Source organism: Biomphalaria glabrata, chromosome 9, assembly GCF_947242115.1.
Source record: "Biomphalaria glabrata chromosome 9, xgBioGlab47.1, whole genome shotgun sequence".
NCBI lineage: Eukaryota > Metazoa > Mollusca > Gastropoda > Planorbidae > Biomphalaria > Biomphalaria glabrata.
Window position 1 is genome coordinate 31482802 of NC_074719.1, and position 27261 is coordinate 31510062.

At 34.0% G+C, this 27261-nt stretch overlaps 1 protein-coding gene across 3 annotated transcripts in view; it reads right to left on the bottom strand.

Annotated features, from left to right (window-relative positions):
• Positions 1-1076: 1076 nt before the first annotated feature.
• The window catches only part of LOC106072990 (discoidin domain-containing receptor 2-like), an 89848-nt gene continuing 63663 nt past the window's right edge, over positions 1077-27261 (bottom strand). For 2 of the 3 annotated variants that reach the window (XM_056042431.1, XM_056042430.1), the window contains exons 4-16: positions 25196-25337; positions 22473-22565; positions 22120-22267; positions 21134-21222; positions 20024-20209; positions 19667-19916; positions 19314-19541; positions 18210-18560; positions 11117-11433; positions 6258-6388; positions 5714-5911; positions 3478-3712; positions 1077-2883 (exon numbers count right to left, since the gene is read on the bottom strand). In XM_056042431.1, the coding sequence (XP_055898406.1) occupies positions 2551-2883; positions 3478-3712; positions 5714-5911; positions 6258-6388; positions 11117-11433; positions 18210-18560; positions 19314-19541; positions 19667-19916; positions 20024-20209; positions 21134-21222; positions 22120-22267; positions 22473-22565; positions 25196-25337 (2701 nt within the window). In that variant the 3' untranslated portion in view covers positions 1077-2550. The remainder of the gene's footprint in view (positions 2884-3477; positions 3713-5713; positions 5912-6257; positions 6389-11116; positions 11434-18209; positions 18561-19313; positions 19542-19666; positions 19917-20023; positions 20210-21133; positions 21223-22119; positions 22268-22472; positions 22566-25195; positions 25338-27261) is intronic. The other variant, XM_056042432.1, reaches the window with a different exon arrangement.

Genomic DNA, 27261 nt, shown 5'->3' on the forward strand with positions numbered 1-27261 from the left:
ATGATTGAAGTTCATACAATCAATTGGTCATAGAAAAGAATGAAAAAAATTGTAATTTTCTATTTTGAATTGTTCTTATCATTACTTTCAGCTAACTTCATTGCCTTGAACATGGGTACACGTTTAATGACAAGCTAATACTCTGGTGAATCAATCCAACAAATGATTGTGTTCTACCAAGTTCAACTGAAAACAATCCATCACAATGGATGCAATGCAAAACACAAATGTATACAATGACCAATAGAAAACAAAACAATTATTTTTTGAATGTTTTTTTTTTGTAACAATTTAACTCAACTTCTAAAACAAAAGAATAAAATGAAAATATAAATTTGTTTAAAAAACTACTAATTAAAATTAGAGATGTAAATTAAAATCATAGATAAGTATAAAAATGTGAAACATTTGTAGTGATCCATTGAACATTTATGTTCTAGTCAATCAGTTGTGTAGAACAGATTTCATTGATCAAAGTATTCAGGTTACAAAATTATTCCATAACTTAAGTAGTAACTTATTTTCAGTACTACAAATTCAAGAAACTAGAAATGATGATGCTAAAAAATCATGGTTGTGATTGACAAGGATTATAAAATGAAATTTACATATATATATATATATATATATATATATATATATATATATATATATATATATATATATATATATATAATTATATCTGTATATAAAAACAATTCCATTATTAATTTTTAGAAATACCAATAAATAATTATCAATCGCTATAACCTTTGGAAAAGCATGTGAATATAATTTCTGTACATACATTATATAATAGAACCATTTCTATTTTAAACAGTGGAAACATATTTTTCGAAACACGCATGATGTCTATCTAAAGCCTTACAAACTCAATCTAAACACATACAAAGAATGAGCTATTACAAACTCAATCTAAACACATATAAAGAATGAAAATTTACTTAAAAAAAAAAAATTTATAGAAAAAAATGCCATTTCTTGATGCTACTAAAATGACAGCGCTAAGTCTGAACAGCAATGCCTCAAGTTGAGCTTCAATAGAAAGTGGAGAAAATAATAAATACACACAAAAATGGATTTTAAAAAAATATCTCTTTTAATATAATACCAAGAAAGAAATATAAAATCTGGCAAGATACAACGTATCAACAACACTGACAATAGAAATAAGCACCTCTAGACTACTGCCTAGAGGAAGTGAGATTCAAAGAGAAATAAGAGGGCTCAAAAATCTTTCTTCTTGACAATACTGAGATTAAAACAGGTTAAAAAAAAGAAACACACAGAGATAAAATGAAATTGTATTTCTGTTGTTTCCATGCAAGACAATCACAGAAAGTAATGTTGCTTTTCAAATGAGTTCAAAACAGTAATCAAATGACATTGTCATTATGACAACACAGATGTGCCAATGCTGAGAGGTCATGTGATTGTTACAAATACTTAGTTCTTAGGATTCTTACTAGAACATATTTTCAGCTCTGATGGTTAGGTTTTCTGGAATACGTTTGTTCAATACTATATTTTGAGTTGAGACAATGTAGTCAAGCCAGATAAAGAGCCATTACACTGCTATTCCAATGAGTCTATCAACACAACTTATTCTTCTATCCACACAACTTATTATTATCTTCACACAGCTATGCTTTTGTAGACAACAAAATGTACATCTTAGTGAGAACTGAAATCTCTTGTGTACCATGACAAAAATTGTACACTACAGTAGTAAACAAAATGTCCTGAAGCAATCATTAAAAAATAGAACTTTTAGTACATGGTTTTCAATTGAGACAGATTTCTGTTTCGTTATATATAATCTTGTATCATATTCATTTAGTTGCAAATAAAAATTTGTTATATCAATAGTAAAAGTCAAATTCTAAAACAATAACATACAAAATAAATGCAGTAAAAGTGTCAAAAAGTTCCAGATCAGTTTGTCAAATGTACACCATATATATAAATGTTAAGATACAATGACCTTTCAAATTTGAAGTCCACCAGTAGATATTAAGTATAGATCAATAACCTTTGACCCTGCAGTTCTACCAGTAGAGAGTGAGTATATTTGAGGTAAGTTGGAGTCGATGTATGTGGTTGTACAGCTGCTATCACCTTACAGCAGGACAGTGGAAATCACTTTGAGTACTAAGCTTAATCCTCCACATAATCATGTTTGTTTGTGTTGTCTTGATTGATTTCAACTTTCACTTTTATTCTTGTAGAAATATCTGGATCAAACTGAGTACCCACACCCCCATATAACATGCTTGCCTTCAGGAGTTGTTCCCTCAGTTCAGCATGATTGTCTCTGACTTGGTATTGGAATTCATCCAGTTCTCTCTCTTTCTGTGGTATCTGCCATCTCTCTTGCCAATAAGAAACTGAATAGAGAAGAGATCTAGAAGACTACAGCCCAGCTTCATAGAGTTGGCCCAAAGCAGAAGCAAAAGAATGACTGGTGTGACCAAGACAACAAGGACTACCAAAAGCTGAGACTAAACACTTGTGGAGCAATGGAAGTGAACAACCAACTGCTCCAACTGCTTAACAAATAGGAACTGTGATTTGAGCCAGTTTTTCTTCTGCAGGATTGTAGCCCATGTTTTTTCTCTGGAGGAACATGTGGATCTCCCTGAAAGTTGGCCTCACACTTTCCTGACGATTCCAACACTCACACATTAAGTCATAGATTTCTTTAGGACAATTTCCAGGCATTGAGAGCACTGTCTGCAGGTTGTCATCTCGATAGCAGTGGCCAGCATTTTCTATCACTTCTTCATCTGTTAAAGCTAGAAATGGTTGCTCCCGTGCAAAGGTCAGGATCTCCCAGAGTGTGACAGCAAAAGACCAGACATCACTCTTGGTTGTAAATTTACCCTGAGAAATAAAATGGATGTGACAATGCAGTAGATTAGAGAGCCAACACATAATAGTGCAATATATACAGGAAGAAATGAGCCTGAGATAGTCAAAGTAGATTTTAGTGACATTTCATAGCCCTTTTATTGTCAGTTAATAATGCAAAGAGTTTTTGGACTGAAATTTGATGACATTATGTAAAATCCTTGGGGGTGTAAAGGCTGAATAGTAAACCATTGACTTCCAAATTGCCAAGTGGTATTAGGTTAAAACCTCTGTGGAAACTGGAATTTTGAAGATGCTCCTCAATCCCTACAATTGTAGATTGGGAAAGTAAAGGCAGTTAGTGGTGGCACTGGCCAACTGACACCCTTATTTAGTCACACTACATCTTCTGCTCCATAGATCACAGTCTGAAAGGGTTACTTTAGTTGTTTTTTTTTTTTTTTACTAAATATAAAATCCTTAAAGACTGACTGTATTTCATTACTACATCTACGTATAGTTTCATACAATCAACATTACAAATAGCAAGTAAATCAAATCCCCTCTAAATTAGGAAGTAAATCAAGTCCTCTCTAAACTAGCAATAATCAAGTCCTCTCTACTTACCAAAAGAATACTTTCCCAGGCCATCCAGCGTATTGGTAAAACAGCTCGCCCCTCAATCCTGTAGTAGTCAGAGCTATACAAACTTCGACTCATGCCAAAGTCAGAAATCTTAATAAGAAAGTGATGTCCTACTAAGCAATTACGAGTAGCTAGGTCACGATGTACCATGTTTAATGACTCCAGATATTTCATTCCAGAAGCTATTTGTGAAGCAATGTAGATCAGACACCCATAGCTATAGAGAAAAAAAATGTATTTGACAACCACACAGTTGGAGGAGAAATGATGGATAGATTGTGTACAGCCTATTTTTATAGAACTGATCTTGGAGTATAGCTTAATATAATTAAATTATTTTTAGACATATTTAATGCCTAATGTTTGATAAACATTGTGTGTAAGTTGTCCTGACCTATATGATGCCTAAGGTTTGATAAACATTGTGTGTAGGTTGTCCTGACAGCAGATTTTACAAATAGTAATTAGGTCAAGGTAAAAAATGTTTTAATCCCATTGACTCCTACACAACTTCTCAAGTCAACTATTCTTATAAGCAGCTAGGTATATATCTAGTGTTTGTTTAGACCAATATTATTTATATTCTGAGCTTAAGAAGAAACGCTAAAGGAAAGGAACATTTTGTGTGCATACTGAAGCCAGTTTCATTCTAACTCTGGAAACTCCAATTATACATAATTCTGACCTGGTCCATATAGGTTTTGATACAGATGTGACACAACTAGCATAATCCTGGTCATAAATCTAGGCACATCTATACAAAGATACTTCAGAATTAATCTAAGAAAGACATTATGTCCATCTTGTGCAGCTAATGTAAACACTGTGTACAACTTACCAATGTAGTTCATTTTATGTTATCTATGTTTTACAAAAACACTTATGTAGTACAACCTATAAAAGATGTATAAAAATGTCACATTCACAAGTAAGCACTGCATGGTTGACCTAGCCTTGAACCTTTTTACTAAAAAAAAAAAATTGCAACTAGAATGATGTTATAACACCCTTGTGAACAGACACTCTACATCTTATGCCCTATAGATCACAGTCTGAAAGGGTTACTTAGTTGTAATTGCAAGACTGGGAAAGGGAACAAAAAGGCTTATGTCACACCTGTATCACAGACTCTCAGAGAAGTCAACCTAGTCTACAAAAGGAGAAGACTGTTAAGGATCACTTGGTTTAAGTCCTAATAGATCTATTAGTTTGGCTTCAAAAATCTTTTTTACATTCCTAATAGATCTACTAGTTTGGCATCAAAAAACTTTTTACATTCCTAATAGATCTACTACTTTGGCATCAAAAAACTTTTTACATTTCTAATAGATCTACTACTTTGGCGTCAAAAAACTTTTTACATTTCTAATAGATCTACTACTTTGGCATCAAAAAACTTTTTACATTTCTAATAGATCTACTAGTTTGGCTTCAAAAATCTTTTTTACATCATTTCAATATTGCAGTTCAAATTTCCTTGGGAATTAGAAAAATAGAATAAAGTTCAACTCTATCATCTTAGTTTTGTAATTGAATGTTCAAGAGAAACTGGTATATAAAAGAATGTTTTGTTATGTGTAAAGCACAACTGTAAGAGAGATTTCTTCTGTAAAATTATTTTCAACTTGTGGATGTTTCTGATGTGATTTCTTCCTTACAAAGTGTGTTGGGGATGGTCTGTAAGAGAGATTTCTTCTGTAAAATTATTTTCAACTTGTGGATGTTTCTGATGTGATTTCTTCCTTACAAAGTGTGTTGGGGATGGTCTGTAAGAGAGATTTCTTCTGTAAAATTATTTTCAACTTGTGGATGTTTCTGATGTGATTTCTTCCTTACAAAGTGTGTTGGGGATGGTCTGTAAGAGAGATTTCTTCTGTAAAATTATTTTCAACTTGTGGATGTTTCTGATGTGATTTCTTCCTTACAAAGTGTGTTGGGGATGGCCTGGACAAAAAACTCTTACATCCCCACTGAAGTTCTACACAATCAAGTAGAACAATGTGACACTAATTTATTTGTGTAATGAACATTTGTTAGACATTAGGAACAACTTAATTGTGTCATCTGCTTATGTAGATCAACTTATAAAAGATGTTTTATTCAACCTACTTGTGTGTTATGATAGTGAGTACAATCCCCCTGTGCAGAAAGTGTGTACACCTTTATGTTCTTGTGTACAAAACTCTAAAAGAGATCCCAAAAAGAGGCCACAACCTACCTCAGAGTTTTACTGCTGGAAGCCTGGGCCACTGGAGGTTCAGCTTCATGGTCCAACAGGAACTGGTTCAAGTCCCCGTACTTCATATACTCCACCACCATACACAGTGGCTCTTCTCTGGTACACACTCCAAGGACACGAACTATATTCAAATCTTTTAACTGGGACATTATTTTGATTTCTTTATGGAAGTCAGCTCTGAAATACACAACCCAAAAACAAACATGAATTCTGAAATAGACAATTCTGATCTTGTGGTTACAGTACAAAGTTCTGATGTAGTCAATCGATCAATTAAAGAAATTAAAATAATACTCTATCAAAATATTTAAAAAAGACATACATTTGTGTCTAATGAAAATGTATCAGGTCTTCAAAGATTTTAACACATAGTAAATTACTTCCATAGATACCTAGAGATATTGTCTTAGAATTATTTTGAATCTAAATGTAAGTAAACAAAATTACGAGTAGTCTATTGATGATCTGAAATCTTACAAATTTAAAATATTGATCTATGATGTTAAAATCCACTCAGACTAACCTTGCTCTGTCATCAGCATTGGGTCTCAACATTTTAACAGCCACCAAGAGTGGGGCTCTTGGCAGATTTCTATTCAACATAAATTCATCCACTAACAGATCATCCCCATGTAGAGCCTCACACAAGTGCACCTATTTAGACCGACATAGTTGTATTTATACATTATTTTGTTAACAGAAACAAATACAAATTAATTAGTTATTTAATATCGGGTATTGAATAATTTCTATTATGTCAGGTACTAGTAAACTCTGCAAATGACTAGATCCAACTTATTTTTGTTACACAAGAAATGAAGACTTTATAGTCAAATGGACTGAATGCTCACTAGGAGCTCAAACTTTTTTTTTTTTAAATTATTCTTTTGTTTGTGCTGTCTTCTGATCTTTCTGTCTGATATCTTTCCAATATAGAAAAAGGCTAAGAAATCTGGTCACTCTTCACCCACTCAGTTTGGCTATTTCTGGTCTTTAGAAAGATTTTAATTTTGCTTCAAATTAGTATATTTTAAGCGCAGTTAAAGTGAAACAAGTTTATAATTAGACAGCTGGAAATAGAATGTATGCAAAATCTTCTGAAGTCTTGGCTTTTGTTTTATAAATGAAATATAGATATGCATATTGCACAACTTTTACATAGAAACTATTTAAAGTCATGTAGTTGAGCCAAATGTTTGTAATTACTTTTGAAAATCTAATTTCATGATTGTTTTCATCAAGGCACAAGTTAGGCAGAATGTCTCATTCTGAGAAAGTGTTCTGATAATTTATAACAATAATTTATTTCTCATTTTTCCACAACAAACAAGATTACAAAGAGAGTTTGTGTTACACAAACTCAGAGGCGGCCCCCGTCGAAGTCGGATCCCTGTCGGATCTGCATATTCGCAAATAATATTCAAGAGGTGATTTAATTTTGATGTAAAATGTTTTACACGTTTCGGATGTTCCTTCAGAGTTGAAGATAATTACTTCCTAGTCCAAACCTCCCCTAGGACGACGGGGGATGGGAGCGGGCAGGGTTTGAACCCTGGGCCATCCATAAATCTGAACGACAGTCCAGCGCGCAAACCGCACGACCAGGCAGCCATCCGATGGTCAAAAGTAATAATGTTTCAAAGATTCATTTGCCGTAAATTTAAATTTAAATTTAATAAAAAAATAGTAGATTAGTTTAAGTATATTAAAACATTACAATATTGATCAAAACGTTTCGAAATGAAAATCTACACTTTTTTTTTACACTTTAAGTTTAGAAATTGAAATTCTACATCTTAATCTAGTCTATTTTAGTCTAAACTAGATCTAGAAATTCTAGATCTAGACTCTAAAATAATTTTAATTAGAATATAAATCCAGATCTAGATATACTGTAATAAAAATCTAGATCTAGTTTAAAAAATCTAGATTAGATCTAAATCAAGATATCATTCCTTTTTTAAACGCGAGTCACATAACGAGGCTTAATAAACATTACTATACCGAGTTCTTTTTTCATTTCATTTGAAGAATTAATTCCATATAACGTCAGAGGGAAAAAAAACACTACGTCACACGGCCTAGCTAGACTAAAAATCACCTTCATCTATAAGAGCCATTTATCGAGTGTTCATAGACTTTGGTGCACCGAGTGCGTTCTTTAAGCATTTCATTTAAAGAATTCATTCCATATGACGTCAAAGGAAAAAAAAAACACTACGTCACACGGCCTAGCTAGAATAAAATTCGCCTTCATCATTACGAGCCTTTTATAGAGTGTTCATAGACATTGGTGCACCGAGTGCGTTCTTTTAGCATTTCATTTAAAGAATTCATTCCATATGACGTCAAAGGAAAAAAAAACACTACGTCACAAGGCCTAGCTAGACTAAAAATCACCTTTATCAACACGAGCCATTTCTCGAGTGTTCATAGACATTGGTGCACCGAGTGCGTTCTTTTAGCATTTCATTTAAAGAATTCATTCCATGTGACGTCAAAGGAAAAAAAAAACACTACGTCACACGGCTTAGTTAGACTAAAATATGTTTTCATTAATACAAGCAATTTTTTTGAGGGTTAATAGACATTGGTGCACCGAGTGCGTTCTTTTAACATTACATTTAAAGAGTCCATTCATATGACGTAAAAGAAAAAAAATTCCATTACCTCATAATAGGCTAGTACCGGTACCATAAAAAAAATGTCCTTATTTACACGAGATATTTAACGAGGGTTCATAGACATTGGTGCACTGAGTTCTAATAGATATTATTTAAAAAGGATCAAAGCCACATTGTTTTTGCGTTTTGTCTGTCAGTCGGTCTGTCCGTTATCTTGATATAAAAAAAACAACTAAAAGTTATTAAAAATTGATTAACCTTTATTTTACGTTTCAAAACATCGCAATAATTTTTAGGTATGAACACAATTGAAAAGTTTATATAATAGATTGTTCCGGATGTTTGTATAAATAGTAAAAGAAAAAGAGAATTTCAGATAAATGTAATACCGTTAATTAAATTTTTTGGATGGTCTCGTATAAAAATTAGATGTACTACAGCCATGTGGAGAGATTTTCATACCTTACTTTGGTGTTTGGATTCTGTGTTCCTTAAAAATCGGAACATAATATTAACGATAATTAGATTTTATAATGTTTTAGGTAGAAAGTTAAATGTACTGTAAGAGAGTAGTGAGTTAAAATATTTTTCATAAAAATCCGTAAAAACATTATTTCGTAAATGAGAAGATTATTTGTTTATTAATTAGAAGAGGGAGTTCAAACAATTATTTGGCGTTAGTAGATTTTTAAATAAATTCGGAAATTTCTGGCGACGATTTGTAAGAAACAAAATCCGGAACTTTCTTTATCGATTACAAAACTTCTATGTTATGTTTTACAAGAAAATTAAATGTCTAAAAAGTAATTTTCAGTAATCAATTCTAGTAAATTACTTTTTTTAAAAGCCTTATGCGATTTCAAACAATCATTAGGCATAATTCATGTTTTATAAAACAATATCCGGAACATTTTTACACTTAATGAAATATAAGTCAGTATAGAGATTATGATTTAGCATTAATATGCTATTTACATAAAAAACGGAACAACATATTATTGATAATTTGTTTTTGCAACGTTTAAGCATGGAAATTGAATGTAATATAAGTTAGAAGAGCAAACAAACATTTGTTGGCGTTGATTAGTTTTGCACAAAAAAATCCGGAACAATCAATTTTAGATACTTAAAACTATTGAGATGTTATGGAAGGAACATTAAAGGGTAAATCAGATTTTCAATAGCTTTTAGAGTTCTAGTTTTTTAAATCTAATCGTGACGGACAGACCGACCAACAGACAAAACGCACAAAAATAAGCTTCTTTTATTCGGATGGGGGCACTAAACAAAAAATAAATAAAATCTGATTTTTAAAAAAAGTTTAAGGAATTGGTTTAGCACCTGATCATGTTGCGACGTTACGCTACTGCACGAAAATCGCTGCATAAAAAGTCCATTTAAAAAAATGTGCGTGATATTTACATACAAAGTGCATTATTAGCCTTTATAAACAAACAGAAATGTTTTCTTTTAATTTTAGCAGCTAGTTGACCAGAAAAAACGTCTTTAACTATTATTTGTATTTGTTGTAAACATTTCCTGTACATTTTAAAAATATATTGACTTAGTGATACTGAAAATACACAAAAATTGTCCATCTTTGTTAGCATATTGTAACATTGCCTCCCTTACATTTACGTAATTGTTTTAGAATTGGTGTATTTTTATGAAAAAATCGCTTGCATAATTAATTTTATAAATTAAACGGTTTGCTTTTAGAAAACCAAAAGTAGCCGTTGCACCTAAACTTTTCAAGCCGGATTTAATGATGAAATAATATTTTTCATATCTCTTCTAGTTTTCGAGATCTGAGTGTGACAGACGGACATTTTGCACAAACCTAATAGCGGCTTTTTCCCCTTACGGGGGGCCGCTAAAAAAGTCATTAATAGAAAGAGAGAGAAAGAGAGAGAGAGAGAGAGAGAGAGAGAAGAAAGAGAAAGAGAGAGAGAGAGTTTTATTTTTATTATTATTGTATTTACACAATAAATTTAGTCCTAAACTAAACTATTTTATATTGAAACATTTTGAAGGATTAAGGTTAGAAAAGTGTTGTTTTTTTAATTAGAAATTTAAGATTAGGCTTAAAAAAGTGTTTATAAATGTTAGATATATAGTTTTAAAGAATTGTTTGCTAGAGCTAAAATGCAAACCTAGATTATGGGTAGGGTCATATACTTAAGGTATGAGGATAGGTTAATACATTTTCATTAATCCCACTAAATATTGCAAATATGTGGAAGAAATAAGTCAATTCACTTGTGGTAATAATGTAGATATAATTGATTATAACAAAATTAACTTGAAGTTATGTAACTGCCAGTTCCTGTGTCTTAGTTGAATTTGCATCATATTCAAATGTAAAACCATAAATGGCTTGTTGCTAAATCTCATTCAAGATGATATCACAGAGAGAAAATTGTTACATGTCTTATCTACCCTTAGCATATGACCTAGAGATCTCTGCTACTCTCATGCACAATCTTAACATTCCTTTCATAGTTTAAGAAATTTTTTTTCAAATTGACAATGACATAACTTATAATAATGTATTATATAAGATAAGATAATGGTCTTTTAATGGAAGACTATAATTTCATGGGAAAGACATATTGAAAATTGGGGCTGTGTAACCCAAAGAAAATTCACATCTAAAATGTGCACATTTAAAACCAAGAAGATAGGTGCAAAGTATTCTGTATTTTTCCATAAATGTTAGACTGAATTACTAAGTTATGAGATATTTCAGTTTATTTACCTCACCAAACTGGCCTTCACCAAGTACTTCAACAAATCTTAAATCTTCTCTTCTTAATTCCATGACAGTGTAATCAATACTGCACAGGAGCTCTGCATTGGGCACAGCATACACATTATTCCCACTAACTCCTTGCATGTTGGTCACACTTCCACCATGGACATTCACAATATCTGCAGCAGCATACAGTGCATCATAATTTGGTGGTTTGTCCATAAGAGCCAGCTGTTTGGGTGCAGTGGCTACCCTGGGTGGTAGGTTAACCACTAGAGCTGACTTGGTAATGTCAGGGACAGCATAGTCTCTAGGCTCAGACCCTAGGAACAATAAAGGACAATGTTATGGTATAAAAAAAGAGTCATACACTGATTCTATCTAAATAGGCAACAGTGGTTCTATCTAAATAGGCAACACTGGTTCTATCTAAATAGGCAACAGTGATTCTATCTAAATAGGCAACACTGGTTCTATCTAAATAGGCAACACTGGTTCTATCTAAATAGGCAACAGTGGTTCTATCTAAATAGGCAACACTGGTTCTATCTAAATAGGCAACAGTGGTTCTATCTAAATAGGCAACACTGGTTCTATCTAAATAGGCAACACTGGTTCTATCTAAATAGGCAACAGTGGTTCTATCTAAATAGGCAACAGTGGTTCTATCTAAATAGGCAACAGTGGTTCTATCTAAATAGGCAACACTGGTTCTATCTAAATAGGCAACACTGGTTCTATCTAAATAGGCAACACTGGTTCTATCTAAATAGGCAGCAGTGCTTCTATCTAAATAGGCAACAGTGGTTCTATCTAAATAGGCAACACTGGTTCTATCTAAATAGGCAACAGTGGTTCTATCTAAATAGGCAACACTGGTTCTATCTAAATAGGCAACACTGGTTCTATCTAAATAGGCAGCAGTGCTTCTATCTAAATAGGCAACAGTGGTTCTATCTAAATAGGCAACAGTGGTTCTATCTAAATAGGCAACACTGGTTCTATCTAAATAGGCAGCAGTGCTTCTATCTAAATAGGCAACAGTGGTTCTATCTAAATAGGCAACACTGGTTCTATCTAAATAGGCAACACTGGTTCTATCTAAATAGGCAGCAGTGGTTCTATCTAAATAGGCAACAGTGGTTCTATCTAAATAGGCAACACTGGTTCTATCTAAATAGGCAACACTGGTTCTATCTAATGACAAGATAGTTAGAGAAGTAACGTCTGTATTATATAAGATAAGATAGAGAAGAACTGTATACTAATATTTGTGAACATCATGCAAACCCCTCACCCCTCCTCTATCTTACTTTGTGGCATGATGAAAACACAAAGGCTATTGTATTACTCTAATGACCAAAAAAATGTAAATAATTTGAAGAAAAAAAACAACAACAAAAAAACAAAGCTTATTATAAGTGTAATCATATCAATTAGCTTGGATCAGTCATGTAATTTAAAATTTGTAATAGATCTAGATTCTAGACTAGCAATTTCATGCTTCTCACTGTGCTATGATCCCTTGTCTGGACCAGTAAGAAAAGGGGTGGGCTGGGAAGAAGAGTGTATCTGCATGAAAGTTACAGAGATTATAAACAAAAAGGTTTTATGACTTGAATTCAAACTTGAGATCCCAAGTCTCCTCAAGCCACTATGCCAGCAAAAAAAATAAATAGAAGGTTTTATAGATATCTATTGTTTCAAACTTTTAAGCCATGCATGACCTAAGTAGAAGGTGGACTAATCCAACTTATACCACACTTTAGATCAATGCAACTTCAAAAATAACCTAACATACACATCCATAACATTAAAGAAGATTACCCATTACAAATGGAAGTTCTCAATCAGACACAGCAGAAATAAATACCTATCACTGTTAATATTAATTGCAGGAGATGTAGAGTCAAATCCAAGGCCTAGATCTAAAGATAGATGCAACATCTGCAAAAAAGTATGCACCATGAAACAGAAAGCCATTCAGTGTGACACCTGCGATGAATGGTACCATGCATCATGTCTCCATATGAATACACCTGTGTATTATGCCTTAGGCAACAAAGACGCATCATGGCACTGTGTACCGTGTGGGTTACCTCAGTTTACATCAGGACTGTTTGATTCCTTTGATGCAGACACTTCTAACCCATACAACACCCTAAACACCATCCCAAACCAAACTCACCAACCACTAGCCAGATCCACTTCTGTTAAACCTAAATCTACTAAAATTAATACAACAGCCTCACTAAACAAACCTACTAAAGAAGTAATACCAAAATACCTTAAAACCTTAGTAATAAATTTTCAAAGCATTAGGAACAAAACAGCAGACTTAGAAATTTTATTAGAATGTGAGAAACCAGACATAATTGCAGGAACAGAAACTTGGCTACATCCTGAAATTTATAATGCAGACATTTTCAATAGTAATTATGAAATTTTTAGAAAAGATAGGGCTGATAATCATGGAGTTCTTTTAGCAATAAAAAACACTCTTATAGCAGAAGAAATTACCTTACCTAACTCAAAAAATATAGAAGCAACATTTTGTAAAATTAATACCACCTCAACATCTCTAATAATAGGCAGCATTTACAGACCACCAAATTCTAGTTTAGAATACATGCAGGAACTATGTAATCAGATTACTACACTTAAAAAGACAAATAAAAATGCAGTTTTTTTTTATTATGGGTGATTTCAACATACCTGATATAAATTGGAAAACACTAACCATAGATAAACACCAAAACCTTAAGGACATAAATGAGTTTTTCATAGAAACTTTACACAACCTAAGTTTAGATCAAATCATTAAAAAGCCAACTAGATTAAACAACACATTAGATCTCTTCTTAACCAACAGACCTGGATTAGTAGTTGATTATGATATTATCCCTGGTCTATCAGACCATGAGATCATAAAAATACACAGTCAGATAAAAGCAGTAGCCAATACAAAACCCAAAAGAAAAATCTTACTCTGGAATAAATGTAACCTAACACAACTACACCAAGTTGCATTAAACTTTCAACAAACATTCTTATTAGAAAAAGACATTAACCAACCATTCGATGACCTCTGGAATTTCATTAAAAACCATCTCAAAAGCATTATAGAAAAACATATACCAACTAAATACACATCAAACAAAATAAATAAATGCTGGTTTAAAGAAGCTTTGACTAATGAAGCTTTGTAAACAGAAAGAAAACCTATATAGAAAATTTAAAGAAACTAAGGCAGAAAGAGTTTACAAAAAGTATATAAAAATTAAACACTTAACCCAAAAAGTAAGCAGACAGCTGCAGAGTGAATACATAAACAATGTAATATCCAAAGATAACAACAAAAACCTATGGTCATACATTAAGTCTAAGAAAATGGAAACAACAGGCATAGCGCCATTAAAAGATGAACATAACATAATACATAATGATAATGGAACTAAAGCAAACATATACTTTGCATCAGCATTCTCAGCCCCAGGAGACAAAGACATATTACTTAATTTGAACCAAGTAGACAACATAGAAGATATAGTAGTACAAGAAAATGGAATTCAAAAACTATTAGCCAACACCAAACCAAATAAAGCGTCTGGACCTGATGGTATTCCAGCTAGATTACTCAAAGAACTAAGCAATGAGCTAGCCCCAGTGTTCAAAATACTCTTTCAGGCATCGCTTAACCAGGGCAGAGTACTAAAGGACTGGAAAGAAGCTAATGTCACCCCCCTATTTAAAAAAGGAGAAAAATCTGACCCAGGAAACTACAGACCAGTATCACTTACCAGCATCACATGTAAAATCCTAGAACACATAATATGTAGCAACATCATAAACCACTTAGAAAAACATAATGTCTTCACCCCATACCAACATGGCTTTAGGAAATATAGATCATGTGAAACACAACTAATAGGACTAATTGATGATTTTTCAAAAGGTTTAGATAATAGTGAACAAATAGATGCTATCTTACTAGATTTTTCTAAGGCTTTTGACAAAGTTCACCACCATAGTTTGCTTAAAAAATTAAAATATTTCGGCATTAATGGTCCACTGCATCAGTGGATTAAAGATTTTCTGATAGGGAGAGAACAAACTGTAATAATAAATGGCTCTAAATCAACACTGATAACAGTAAACTCAGGTGTACCTCAAGGAACAGTCTTGGGTTCACTACTATTTTTAATTTACATAAATGATTTACCAAATTGCATTACTTCAGGAACAAAAGTTAGATTATTTGCAGATGATTGCATAATATATAAAACAATAAAAACAACAAGACACAGATATTTTACAAAGAGAATTAGATGAATTACAGAAATGGGAATCAAATTGGAGCATGTCTTTCCACCCAGAAAAATGTCAGTTGTTAAGAGTAACAAAAAAACTAAAACAAATTAATTCCACTTATCTTATTCATGGCAAACCAGTAACAGACTAAAAATGCAAAATACCTAGGTGTTATAATAAATAAAAAAACTGTCATGGAATCCACATATTGATGAAACTATAAAAAAATCAAACAAAGCATTAGGATTTATTAAAAGAAATTTCTATAAATCAAATGAGAACATAAAACTAAAATGTTATTTAACCTTGGTTAGGCCAATAATAGAATATGCATCCTCCGTTTGGGACCCCTCAACTCAAGAAAACATTAAGAAACTGGAACAGACACAAAATAGAGCAGTGAGATTCATAACAAACTTCTTCTTCTTCATCATTTTCATTGTTATGTTGGAGTGTTCATATGACTAGACCAATACATGAGATGAACTGTGCAGTGGTTTCCAAATCAGGGAGCTCTCCATATAGTTTTCTTTCTATTGGGGTGATTTGGGGCCAATGTCTTATACGGGCCTCTTGGTAGAGAGAGCAGTTTTGGAGGACGTGGTCGGCATTTTCTGGTGATACTCCACATGGGCAGATTTCACTGGTTCCAATTTTGAGCTTCCGGAACATGTGTTGTCGCATTCTGTTGTGTCCGGTCCTGAGTCGAAAGATTAGACGTTGGTCTTGTCGGGATAGCTTATAGTAAGCATCATCTTTCTTGTGATTTGGATGTGAGCTCGTCCATTTCTCATTTATTTTATCTGCAATTAATTTCTTCATTTCTTCTGGATAGAGTGCAGAGTTTACTTGTGAGTTTGTTCTCCCACTCTTGGCGAGTGTGTCAGCCTTCTCATTTCCTGCTAGTTGTATGTGAGCTGGTATCCATTGAATAACAGTTTTTTTGCTGTTGTGGTTGAGCTTTGTGAGTGCTGTTCTGAGGTTTTTAATATAAGGGGAATCAGAGTTTTGCAGGCTTTAGAGGGTTGTTTTTGCGTCTGTTAGAAAGACAATCTGACTGTGAGGGGAACTTGGATGATTTGCTAGCATGGTAGCAGCTAGTGCTAGTGCTTCCCTTTCTGCTCTGTGACTGTCAGAGAGCTCTCCAGTTGCAAAGGATTTTTCTAGTTTTCCTCCATCTGGCCATTCGATAAGTATTCCAGCTCCTCCATTTGTGGTGGCTTTATGGGATGAGCCATCCGTGTAAACTCTGATCCACTGATTGCTAGGGTAATTGGTATGTAGAAAACAGTTCACTATTTCCTTGAGCTCTGTTGGTCTGTAATCAGATTTTCTTTTTATGTTTTCAATATGGTCCCTTATAGTAGGAAGAGGGCTTTCGTCCCAGGGTGGAGATTCATTATAGTGTATCGAGGATTCCAGAGTAATTTTTTCAAGTTGGTGTTTCTTTTTTAGGTTTAGAGATTCCTGTATGAAATTGGTCCTTTTGAGACGTTTTTTTGTGCTAGTTTTGTGGATTTTTGTTCTGAGTGGGTGCCTCTCCAAGGTTTCCAATTTAGTGAATTGGGAAAGGATTTTTATTTCTCTTCTTTCATCCAGAGAGATCAGGGCAGCGGTTTCCTCCATAGCTCTTATGGGTGTTGTTTTGATTGCTCCTGTCATTATCCTTAGACCAATATTTTGAACCTTGTCTATTTTTCTTAGGTTGGTTTGGGCTGCTGAGCCCCATGCTGTGGCTCCATATTCTAGTACAGGTCTTACATAACTGGTATAGGTCTTTTTCAGGATGTTGTGATTAGCTCCCCAATCTGTGCCAGCTAATTTTTTCAAGAGGGATAGTCTCTGGATGCCTTTACTCTGTGTTTTATCTATTTGGTTTTTCCAGGTTAGTCTCGGGTCATAGGTGACTCCAAGATAAGTAGGGCTGTCATTTTTTTCTAAAGCTTCCTTATCTAATGTTAATTTTATTGTTTGTTGTTTTGTTGACAGTGAGAATATGGTATATGTTGTCTTTTTTGTGTTAATGGACATGCCCCAGTCTTTGGACCAATTATTGAGTTTATCAAGAGCATCTTGTAATCGAAATTTCGATGTTCCTACATATTCTTCTGTGCTAATTAAGGCAAGGTCATCTGCATACATGCTGCTCTTAACTTTTTTGGGCTCAAAAGTAAAGAAGCAATTATACATAAAACACTGAACCATAATCTTCAAATACAAAAACAAAATTTAATAAAATACTCTGTAAGACACAAAGATAAAGGCACATTCCTCGTCCCATATGCTAGGACAAATTTGTACAAATACTCCTTCTTCCCTAGTGCTATTAGAGCATGGAATGGGTTGCCTGAGCTAGCCAGGAAAACCAGTGACTTGGCAGAATTTAAGTCATTGGTTAATATGCATGACTAAATGCATGACGCGTAGGACGTAATCATCTTCTTTTTTGAAGTAACGTCTGTATTATATAAGATAAGATACCACCACAACTGTCTTGTACAATTTCTTTCCCTTGTTCAATACCAAACAAAATAATTAATTACCAATAGCTTATTAACTAATTGTCTTTTTCTTGTTTTGTCAGGTACAAGAAATAATTTCGCATAATTTCAACTTGATCTGAGATTGGGTGTGAGAGAAATAACATACAAACTTTCTGTCAGAAAAAAAAGAGTGAGTTGATATAAGCTTTGTAAAAAAAAAAAGCTACTACCAGTAATCTGTCATAGGTAACTACAATATCAAGAAAACGTATGCCATCAATGTGTTGGAGTAATTGGATACTTACAAGCAAACTTTTCACTGCCTCTACTGCTACCATTACAACAGCCCACACCATCATGGTCTGAATCAGCTTCTTCTGTAGCAATACTGTTGTACATGTTCCCATTGGATAGTTTTCCATTGGTGCTTGCCCTAAGATCATTTAAATTAATGGCCACATGGCTCGTGGTCACTGGCTTATGACCGCGTCTATTATTGTTATTTTTCCTATGCTTGTGTCGACAGAAGAAAATAAGAATCACACAAAGTAAAAGGAAGATGAGTGCTGCTAGAGCTCCAATAATGATGCTAATGTATTCATCATCATATTCTTTTTTTTCTTGTTCTAGAGTTGGGGCATCATTAGAGTTGTTACCTGAATGAAACAATCAAACACATTTTTGAGAGAAACTTCTAATGACTTTTTGATAAGTATAATGCTAGAGTAGAACATTGTAAACTGAATAATTTGTTAAATAGATCAACCAGTGATAGTTTCCACAAGGTTACATACATCTAAGTAAAAAAACAGATTAAAAACATTTTTTTCAAAATTACATCATCCAGAAAAGAGACAATTATGTAATAAAAGCTCAGATAAAGGTATCCACTATGAGATTCAAGGGTCAATGGTATCCACTATGAAATTCAAGGGTATCCACTACGAGCTTCCTGGAAAATGAAGCATTGAGGCCCAAACTTATGCAGCCTAGTCAAAATCCTTGGTTGACAATCAAACAACAAACTGTCTTGCTAGCTACTGAGCCCAGACATACATAGCCTAATAAGATTTTCAACTTTCTGTCTGTCTAGCTACCGAGTCTAGACTTGATAGCTTTCTAGACTTGGATAATCTAGTAATCAAAGTTAAAAAAAAAATTGTCTACAGATAAAATTGTAATATTTTATGTAAATCAAAAATAAGTCAAACTAAAAAGAAAAAAAATTAACTCAATGAAAAGGCATTCATGATTAGAACTCTTCAAAGAATTTTTAGTGAACAAAATATACAAATCTAAATCTGAGAACATAATAATCTTCTAGAATCTAGTCTACAACTCAACAAAATTCAAACCAATCAAGAAAAAAAGGAAAACAAAAAGGAAACCCAACTTTCCAAAGTACAAACTTTTCTTACTGGCTCCTTCCTCTAACTTAGTCTTAGCCCCTTCTTCATCTTCCTCCTGTGCAGACAGAGTTTCAGTGTCACCATCACCATCTAACTTCTCTGATTGGGAGTTACTATTGATACGGTCAAAACTGTCAAAGTGAGCATTTTTTTTCATGGTGGTGGTTGTTGGGGGCTGTGGTGTAGTTGGAGGTGGCTCCTCCTCACTGAAGTTTCCAACAGCCTCAGCTTTAGGAAAAGAGAAGAAGAAAGTGTGACTTAGAAAACTATTTGGTTTGGAGAATGTTCATGACATTTTGAGTAGAAAGAAATGAAGGAATGCAGATGGTAGGGTTTCTATTCAAGTTACTCACTAGAGTTGAAGGAGACTTCACTGATCATGATCCATCGAGCCTGGAAATAGAGGTCTATCTTTACATATCTTCCAATTTTGTTCTGCAATCTTAAAGGAACAAACCGAGCATCTTCAATAGTGTCATCACGCTCATAGTTGATCTTGGTTGTGTGAGGTAAATAATATTTTCCTCCAATGCTATAAAATATTTCAGCACTGCGGAACACTCGTACATCTCTGGTAAAATGATTGTTAGTGTGAATATCAACCTGTAAACAAAAGAGAATTGATTTGAAATTCAACTTTTGGAAAATTTAAATTGTTTCTTATTTAGTTGAAGACATTGGTAATGAAGACACTGGTAATGTATAAATACCTGGGAAAAATTTCTGACTGAGTCAAATTTAAAAATGATAGATATGGGTATTTTAGAAAGTGTATCATCTTTCCAGCCAACCCACTCATAACCCTTGATGCCAGTCTTTTTAGGATCCAGTCTGAAGTTGGTTTCTCCCAATGCTCCATCTGTTAGTTGGCCAAGTCCATTGCTTAGATAGTCATTCTGTTGTAAGATATATTGACACAAGCTATATCTGGGTCTAAACAAGCAATAGTGACAGAAAGACGATTTCACTGCATACAATGCATCAGACATATTATGAAAGAAAAGAAAAAGGCAGAGATAATTTCTTTCACATTGAAACCTTTGTTTACTATTTAATACACTATGTAAGCAGAAGAATGTTTGATGTAAAGAAACTTTCTCAGTAACGTTCTAATATTACTAATCACTTCTTGTTCTAATAAAGTCAATTTTAAATTTATTCTTAATGTTATTAATGATAAAAAATGTAACACAGTATGATTCATTTTGATCTATGGAGACTCATCATTAGTTGTAATTTGATATGGTTTTGTTAGGGGGTTTTACAGCTTTTTATAGATAGCAAGTGAGACACACAGATATCATTCCAAATTATTGGACAATTTAAATGGATAGTAGCATTGGATGAAGACAAATGAGGGAGAACAAGAAATTGAGTCATGACTCTACATGTATCTTACAACTGTACCTGCATGTATCTTACAACTGTATCTGCATGTATCTTACAACTGTATCTGCATGTATCTTACAACTATATCTGCATGTATCTTACAACTGTACCTGCATGTATCTTACAATTGTATCTGCATGTATCTTACAACTGTATCTGTATGTATCTTACAACTATATCTGCATGTATCTTACAACTGTTTCTGCATGTATCTTACAACTGTATCTGTATGTATCTTACAATTGTATCTATTTCAAATTTGATCTCTTTCTATTCAAACTAACTTTAATGAAAGTTAGTTGATGCAAGGTTTAGATTTTGCAATTTCAAAACATATCCCATAGGTGTTGCTAGGTTTGACTTCTAAAACATTAGTCTACAGTAGGAATCCTTGTAGAGGCAGTTATTTTCCAATGTCTTTGATGACTTACCTCTCTACCGCCATCATAAGTATAGTCATAGAAATCTACTTCAACACCACGCTTGTTTCCTTGTGGCATGGAATAGGAAACTAAGGAATCTGTTGCAAAGAATAAGAGAGAGCAATAAATAAATAATAAATAATCATAAATAATTAAGAAGCATTATAAATAACTGGTGTTACATTACCTCTATTCAAGTCACAACTTCATGGAACTTGGACACAGACCTCAAAAATGACTCTAAGATCAGTTTTAAAAGGACTATCGCATTTGGTAATTTCCGAATGTAAAGCATTATTGATTTATGAGTTTAATAAATGTTTACAAATGTTTCATTGTTTATTAATCTAATATTTATCCTATACTCTTAAGCGAGCAATTTTGGCTAGAATGATTTATGAATGGAAATTTTCCATGACGTCAAAGGGAAAAAAACTTGACACCACTTACATCAATAGACTTACAGCAGTACACTAAAACATTTCTTTGCAAACATGAACAAGTTTTAATTAATCAATTGGCCTAATTAAACATTTGCGCAACATCTTATTGTAGGCTCTCTAAGGCTAGTCACCAAAGTAAAAGCTACCTACATGACTCACCCTCACTGCAATTAAAGTGTAAACAATTTATAGAGCACTTAAAACACAATAACTAATCTATAATTTCATTATTTCTCTTCCATAGTTCCATAATAAATCAGTCTACATAAGTGTTTGTTAGAGTCTGTGCATTATGAATGCAAAATAACTTCGGTATCTATACTTCCTTTAGAAATTATTCAACCAAACGAGGCTTGGTCACCTGGTACTATGTTATTAAGAGAGAAACAATAGCTGTCTAAGTTGTTGTATGAAGGAGGTATTGTCTTTTTAAACAAGTATTTTTAATGTTTGTCTTCCACTGATTTGGTTGCTGATCAATCTGTATAGCCTTAACAAAACCTAATTTGTCTCTAGCTGCCTAGGTTAATGAGAGGACAGCTCAAAACTTACCATTCCAGTTGCAGCCATACATTTCAACACGCATACACACAGTTCTAGGACTTTCACTGTAAGGTATGAACCTGATTCTTTTAGCAATGATTGGGGGGTCAACATCCCTCACCTCAGCCAGGTAGACATTGATATTGCCTTTAAATCTCTGAGATAAGTGGGGGAAGAAAAACAAAAGAAAAAAATAGTATGAGATAATATGCTTAGAAATTGAATGTTTCACATGAACAGCTATGGTTATTTCACTAAGTCAAGATTTGTTCAAGCTATTTTAAGTTGAATCACATAACATAAATAAAGCCTGTTGGTCTACACATACTTTGTTAAGGCTATGTAAATAAACCAATGTCTACCTCTTCAGAGTTGTTCCTACTCCTAAATCTAAACCAACTGCCATCATCTTCTCTTTGGTATTCTAGAACATACTGAGTCACAAACTCTTTACCCTGTTAGGAAATAGAGCAGTCATTAAGTTACTTTCTCATTTATAACACAGTCAAACAAAATAATTAAACCCCAACTTTATTATCACTAGATACTAGCCACATAACTCATCATTTCCTTTAATTTAGTTTGACATTTTTGTTGGCCAAAGTATAAAAAAAAAAAAAAGAAGAAAAAAAAAAGCTTATTTTAAGCACATTTGTATCAATTAGTTTGGATCAGTCATGTAATTAAATTTATAATAGATCTCAATTTGTAATAAATCTTGACTACAAAAAAAAATATAGACCTGGCTCTAGCTTCTTCAAGCTGACATATTAACCATTCTGTTGTGAAGTGCTATGAAAATTCATAATTGTATAGTTATTTATTGTTTGTTTCAATCTTATTTTAAAGCAGTGACCTATAAAGCAGCACCAGAATCAATGAACTGTTGAAGCATTCAGATGACTAGACCAATATACAAGAGGAACTGTGCAGTGGTTTCCAAATCATATAGTTTTCTTTCTATAGGGTGTTTTGGGGACAGTGTCTTCTTCAGGCCTTTTGATAACGAATGCAGTTTTCAAAAGACATATCCAGCATTCTCTAATGACACTCCAGATTTCACTGGTTCTAATTTTTAGCTTCTGAAACATATGTTGTCTCATTCAGTTGTGTCTTTTCTGAGGTGAAAGAGTAGATGTTGATCTTGTCAGGATAGCTTATAATAGGCATTGTTTTCTTGTGATTCGGATGAGAGCTTGTCCATATTTCCCATTAGTTTCTTCATTTCTTCTGTATATAGTGCAATGTTCAATAGAGAGTTTGTTCTCCCACACTTGGTTAGTGTGTCAGCCTTCTCATTTCTTTCTAGTTCTATATGTGCTTGTATCCATTGAATAACAGTTTTTCTGCTGTTGTTATTGAGCTTTATAAGTGCTGTCCTGAGTCATTTCACATAGGAGAAATCAGAATTTTCAAAGCTTTGGAGGTCTGTTTTTGCATCGGTTAGGATGACAATCTGACTGGGGGGGGGGGGGGGCATGGTAGCAGCTAGTTCTAGTGCTTGTCTTTCTGCTCTGTAGCTGTCGGAGAGCTCTCCAGTTGCAATGGATTTTTCTAGGTTTTCTCCATTGAGCCATCTGATGACTATTCCAGCTCCTTCAATTGAGGTAGCTTTATGAGATGAACCATCTATGTAAACTCTGATCCACTGATTGTTAGGGTAATGAGTTTGTAGAAGAGAGTTCACTATTTCCTTGAGCTCTGTTGAAATGTACTCAGATATTTTGGTTCTATTTTCATTACGGTCTCTTATAAAAGGAAAATAGCTTTGGTCCCAGGCTGGAGATTTGCAGTGTTTAGTAGATTTTCAAGTTGGCACTAAATTTTTTAGGTTCCAACATTCCTGTATGAAATTAGTCCTTTTGATAAACTTTTAGTGCCAGTTTTGTGGATTTTAGTTTTGAGTGGGTGCCTCTCTAAAATGTCCATTGAAGTAATTTGTGAAAGGATTGTTATTTCTCTTCTTTCCTCCAGAGAGACCAGAGCAGCAGTTTCCTACAAAGCTCTTATGGGTGTTGTTTGAAAACATAAATAACATTTACATTTTTATAGTTAGACGATGAACATTAGCAAAAAAATAAAATAATAAAGGATTCACTGATTCAAGGGAAATAATCAGTTTGTGGTTAATGAAGTCAACTAACAAGCACAAATAATTGGCATAAAAAGAATCCCACAAAAAGATTGTCAGTGCATAGCTGTTAAGATCTGGGAAATAACTTAAGGGCTTACAGCTCATCACAGAATTTCTTTTCATGATGAAGTGTATAGCAGCTCTTCTACTTATATAGCTAATAATTTTGTTATATCATGGGTTATATTCAACTTTGTCATGGCATGGGTTAAATTCAACTTGGTCATGTCATGGGTTATATTCAACTTTGTCATGTCATGGGTTATATTCAACTTTGCCATGTCATGGGTTATATTCAACTTTGCCATGTCATGGGTTATATTCAACTTTGTCATGTCATGGGTTATATTCAACTTTGTCATGGCATGGGTTATATTCAACTTTGTCATGTCATTGGTTATATTCAACTTTGTCATGTCCTGGGTTATATTCAACTTTGTCATGTCCTGGGTTATATTCAACTTTGTCATGGCATGGGTTATATTCAACTTTGTCATGTCATTGGTTATATTCAACTTTGTCATGTCATCGTTATATTCAACTTTGTCATGGCATGGGTTATATTCAACTTTGTCATGTCCTGGGTTATATTCAACTTTGTCATGTCATTGGTTATATTCAACTTTGTCACGGCATGGGTTATATTCAACTTTGTCTTGGCATGGGTTATATTCAACTTTGTCATGTCATGGGTTATATTCAACTTTGTCTTGGCATGGGTTATATTCAACTTTGTCATGGCATGGGTTATATTCAACTTTGTCACGGCATGGGTTATATTCAACTTTGTCTTGTCATGGGTTATATTCAACTTTGTCATGTCATGGGTTATATTCAACTTTGTCATGTCATGGGTTATATTCAACTTTGTCATGTCATGGGTTACATTCAACTTTGTCATGTTGGACTTAAGGGGAATAATTTATTCCCAACTTAAAATTGCCTACTTACCTGTCCATTCCCAAATCGCCCTTGAGTTTCCACTTTGGTAATAACCTTTAATTTTCCAAGATCTATTTGTAAATATTCATAAATATTTTCTTCTATTTGTCTTCTTGGACACCATGCTCCCCCTTTCTTTTCATGACGAATTCTGAAACAACAAGATCAGATATGAACCAAGAGTACAAAAGTAAGAGAGGGCAAAGGTCAAGATAGAAATCCTTAAATTGCAATACAGAGAAAAAGAAATAGTCAGTAGGCAATAGAAAGGAAAAAAAGAATAAAGAAATAAAAATTAGAGATACTGAGACAGAGAAATACAGAAAAAGAAAAGAAATATGAACTAGAAATAGTCAGAGATAGAGATAGTCAAGTAAATAGTAAAGCTTACCCATTTATGGGGGGGGGGGGGCAGATGATGTAAAAGGTTCTAGGGTTAGAGACAGAGGGAACTAGAAAAACAATAAAGACACAAATAGTGAGAAAGTCAAGAAAAGAGAAACAGAGACAGTAAGAAAGAGAGAGAGAAAGGAGAGAGAGAGTGCATTGTATGGTACCAAAAGAGGGGCTGTACCATAACTTAAAAAAAAAATAAGGAAACCTATTAATGGTGTGCTGTAGTCAATGTACCTTAGAAACAATTGGACAACAAAGTTTTCAATGATTCTTAATGTCTGTCTCTAGTACTAATTACATGTGCTACATGTGCAAGCTACAATCATGTTCACCCCCCAGCCCAAGTGAATACACACACACACATACAAGACACAACAACTACTAAGGGGAGAACTTAAAAGTCAGTTCCTTGGAGTCTCCACCCCTCCCCCGCTTTTGTTCAGCGTACTACTCTTTAGTGAGACAAAATGTAGTCTGTGATTATTTCCATTGCCCTGAGGTAATGGAGTAGATAGGTAGAGCCTCTCCCGTCCCCTTGCTGGGCCCACTTCTATGTGGAGCCAAGCCGAGTGCTGAGCGTAGAAGAAATAAACGATGACACTTGTGTCATAATTGAAATCACATTAGCAATAAATAAAGCCGGGCGAATACTTTACGCTCTGTAGTCAACAGTTTAAAAAAATAAGACGGTTGTGAATAGTCTCCCCTGCCTAGATCTTCAAGCCAAGGTCCCACTCATGTAACGACCAAATAAAGTTGATAAATCTATTTGATGTGAATTGCTTATCTCCCTTTACAATATATCTCTTCGGGCCGAAAATAGTTTGTTTACTGAAGGATGCATACAATAAAAACACAACCCAACGTTCTACATTCTTTATCTACTAGATTGTGTGGGAGTCAGTACTTACCATTAATGTAGGGCTAGATGATGAGCAAACAAATACACAGATAAACTTAGCCAGGCAACATGTATGGACTACAGAAGGATTCGAGTGAATCTGTTCAGGGGAGAGTGCTAGGGGTTACAGTTTGATCAGGCAAGGTGTGAGTGTCTAATTGTTATCCCCCTTTTCCCCTCAACTCTTCTCTCTTCCCGCCTCCTTGCAGTCAGCGTACACCTTCCAGTGTGAATCTCCTGACAGACTGGCAGTGAGCGATGGAGTGACAATGAACAAGTAAAGAATGAAGAATGGCTCAAGATAATACATTTTATGAACTAGAAATGAACAAAAATGTCTCCGGAGTGATGAATGTTTTCACAGGGTTTTATTTCTTTTAATATAGATACAAGACATCTTGAAATATGGAAGGTTACATCACAGGAGTGGCTACACACTCAAATATTAAGCTTGCATGCACAAGGTGTGAAGATATGTAGAAACCAGAGGTGTTTAAGAGAGAGAGAGAGAAAGAGAAAGAATGAAAGAGGAAGAGAGGTAAAGAGAGAGAGAGAGAGAGAGGAAAGAGAGATGCAAATAGAGAGGCGAGGAAGGGAGAGAGGGAGACGGAAAGAGGAAGCAGGTTGATGTGATTAGACTCCATCACGTGACATGAGTGTACACAAACTTCCATCAACTGAGAGAATCTCGCCAGATACAGTCATCACAATCAAGATCTTACTCTCACGGGAACCACCTTGTTGTAATGAGCCCCATTGTTTCCCTCAGACATGCCAG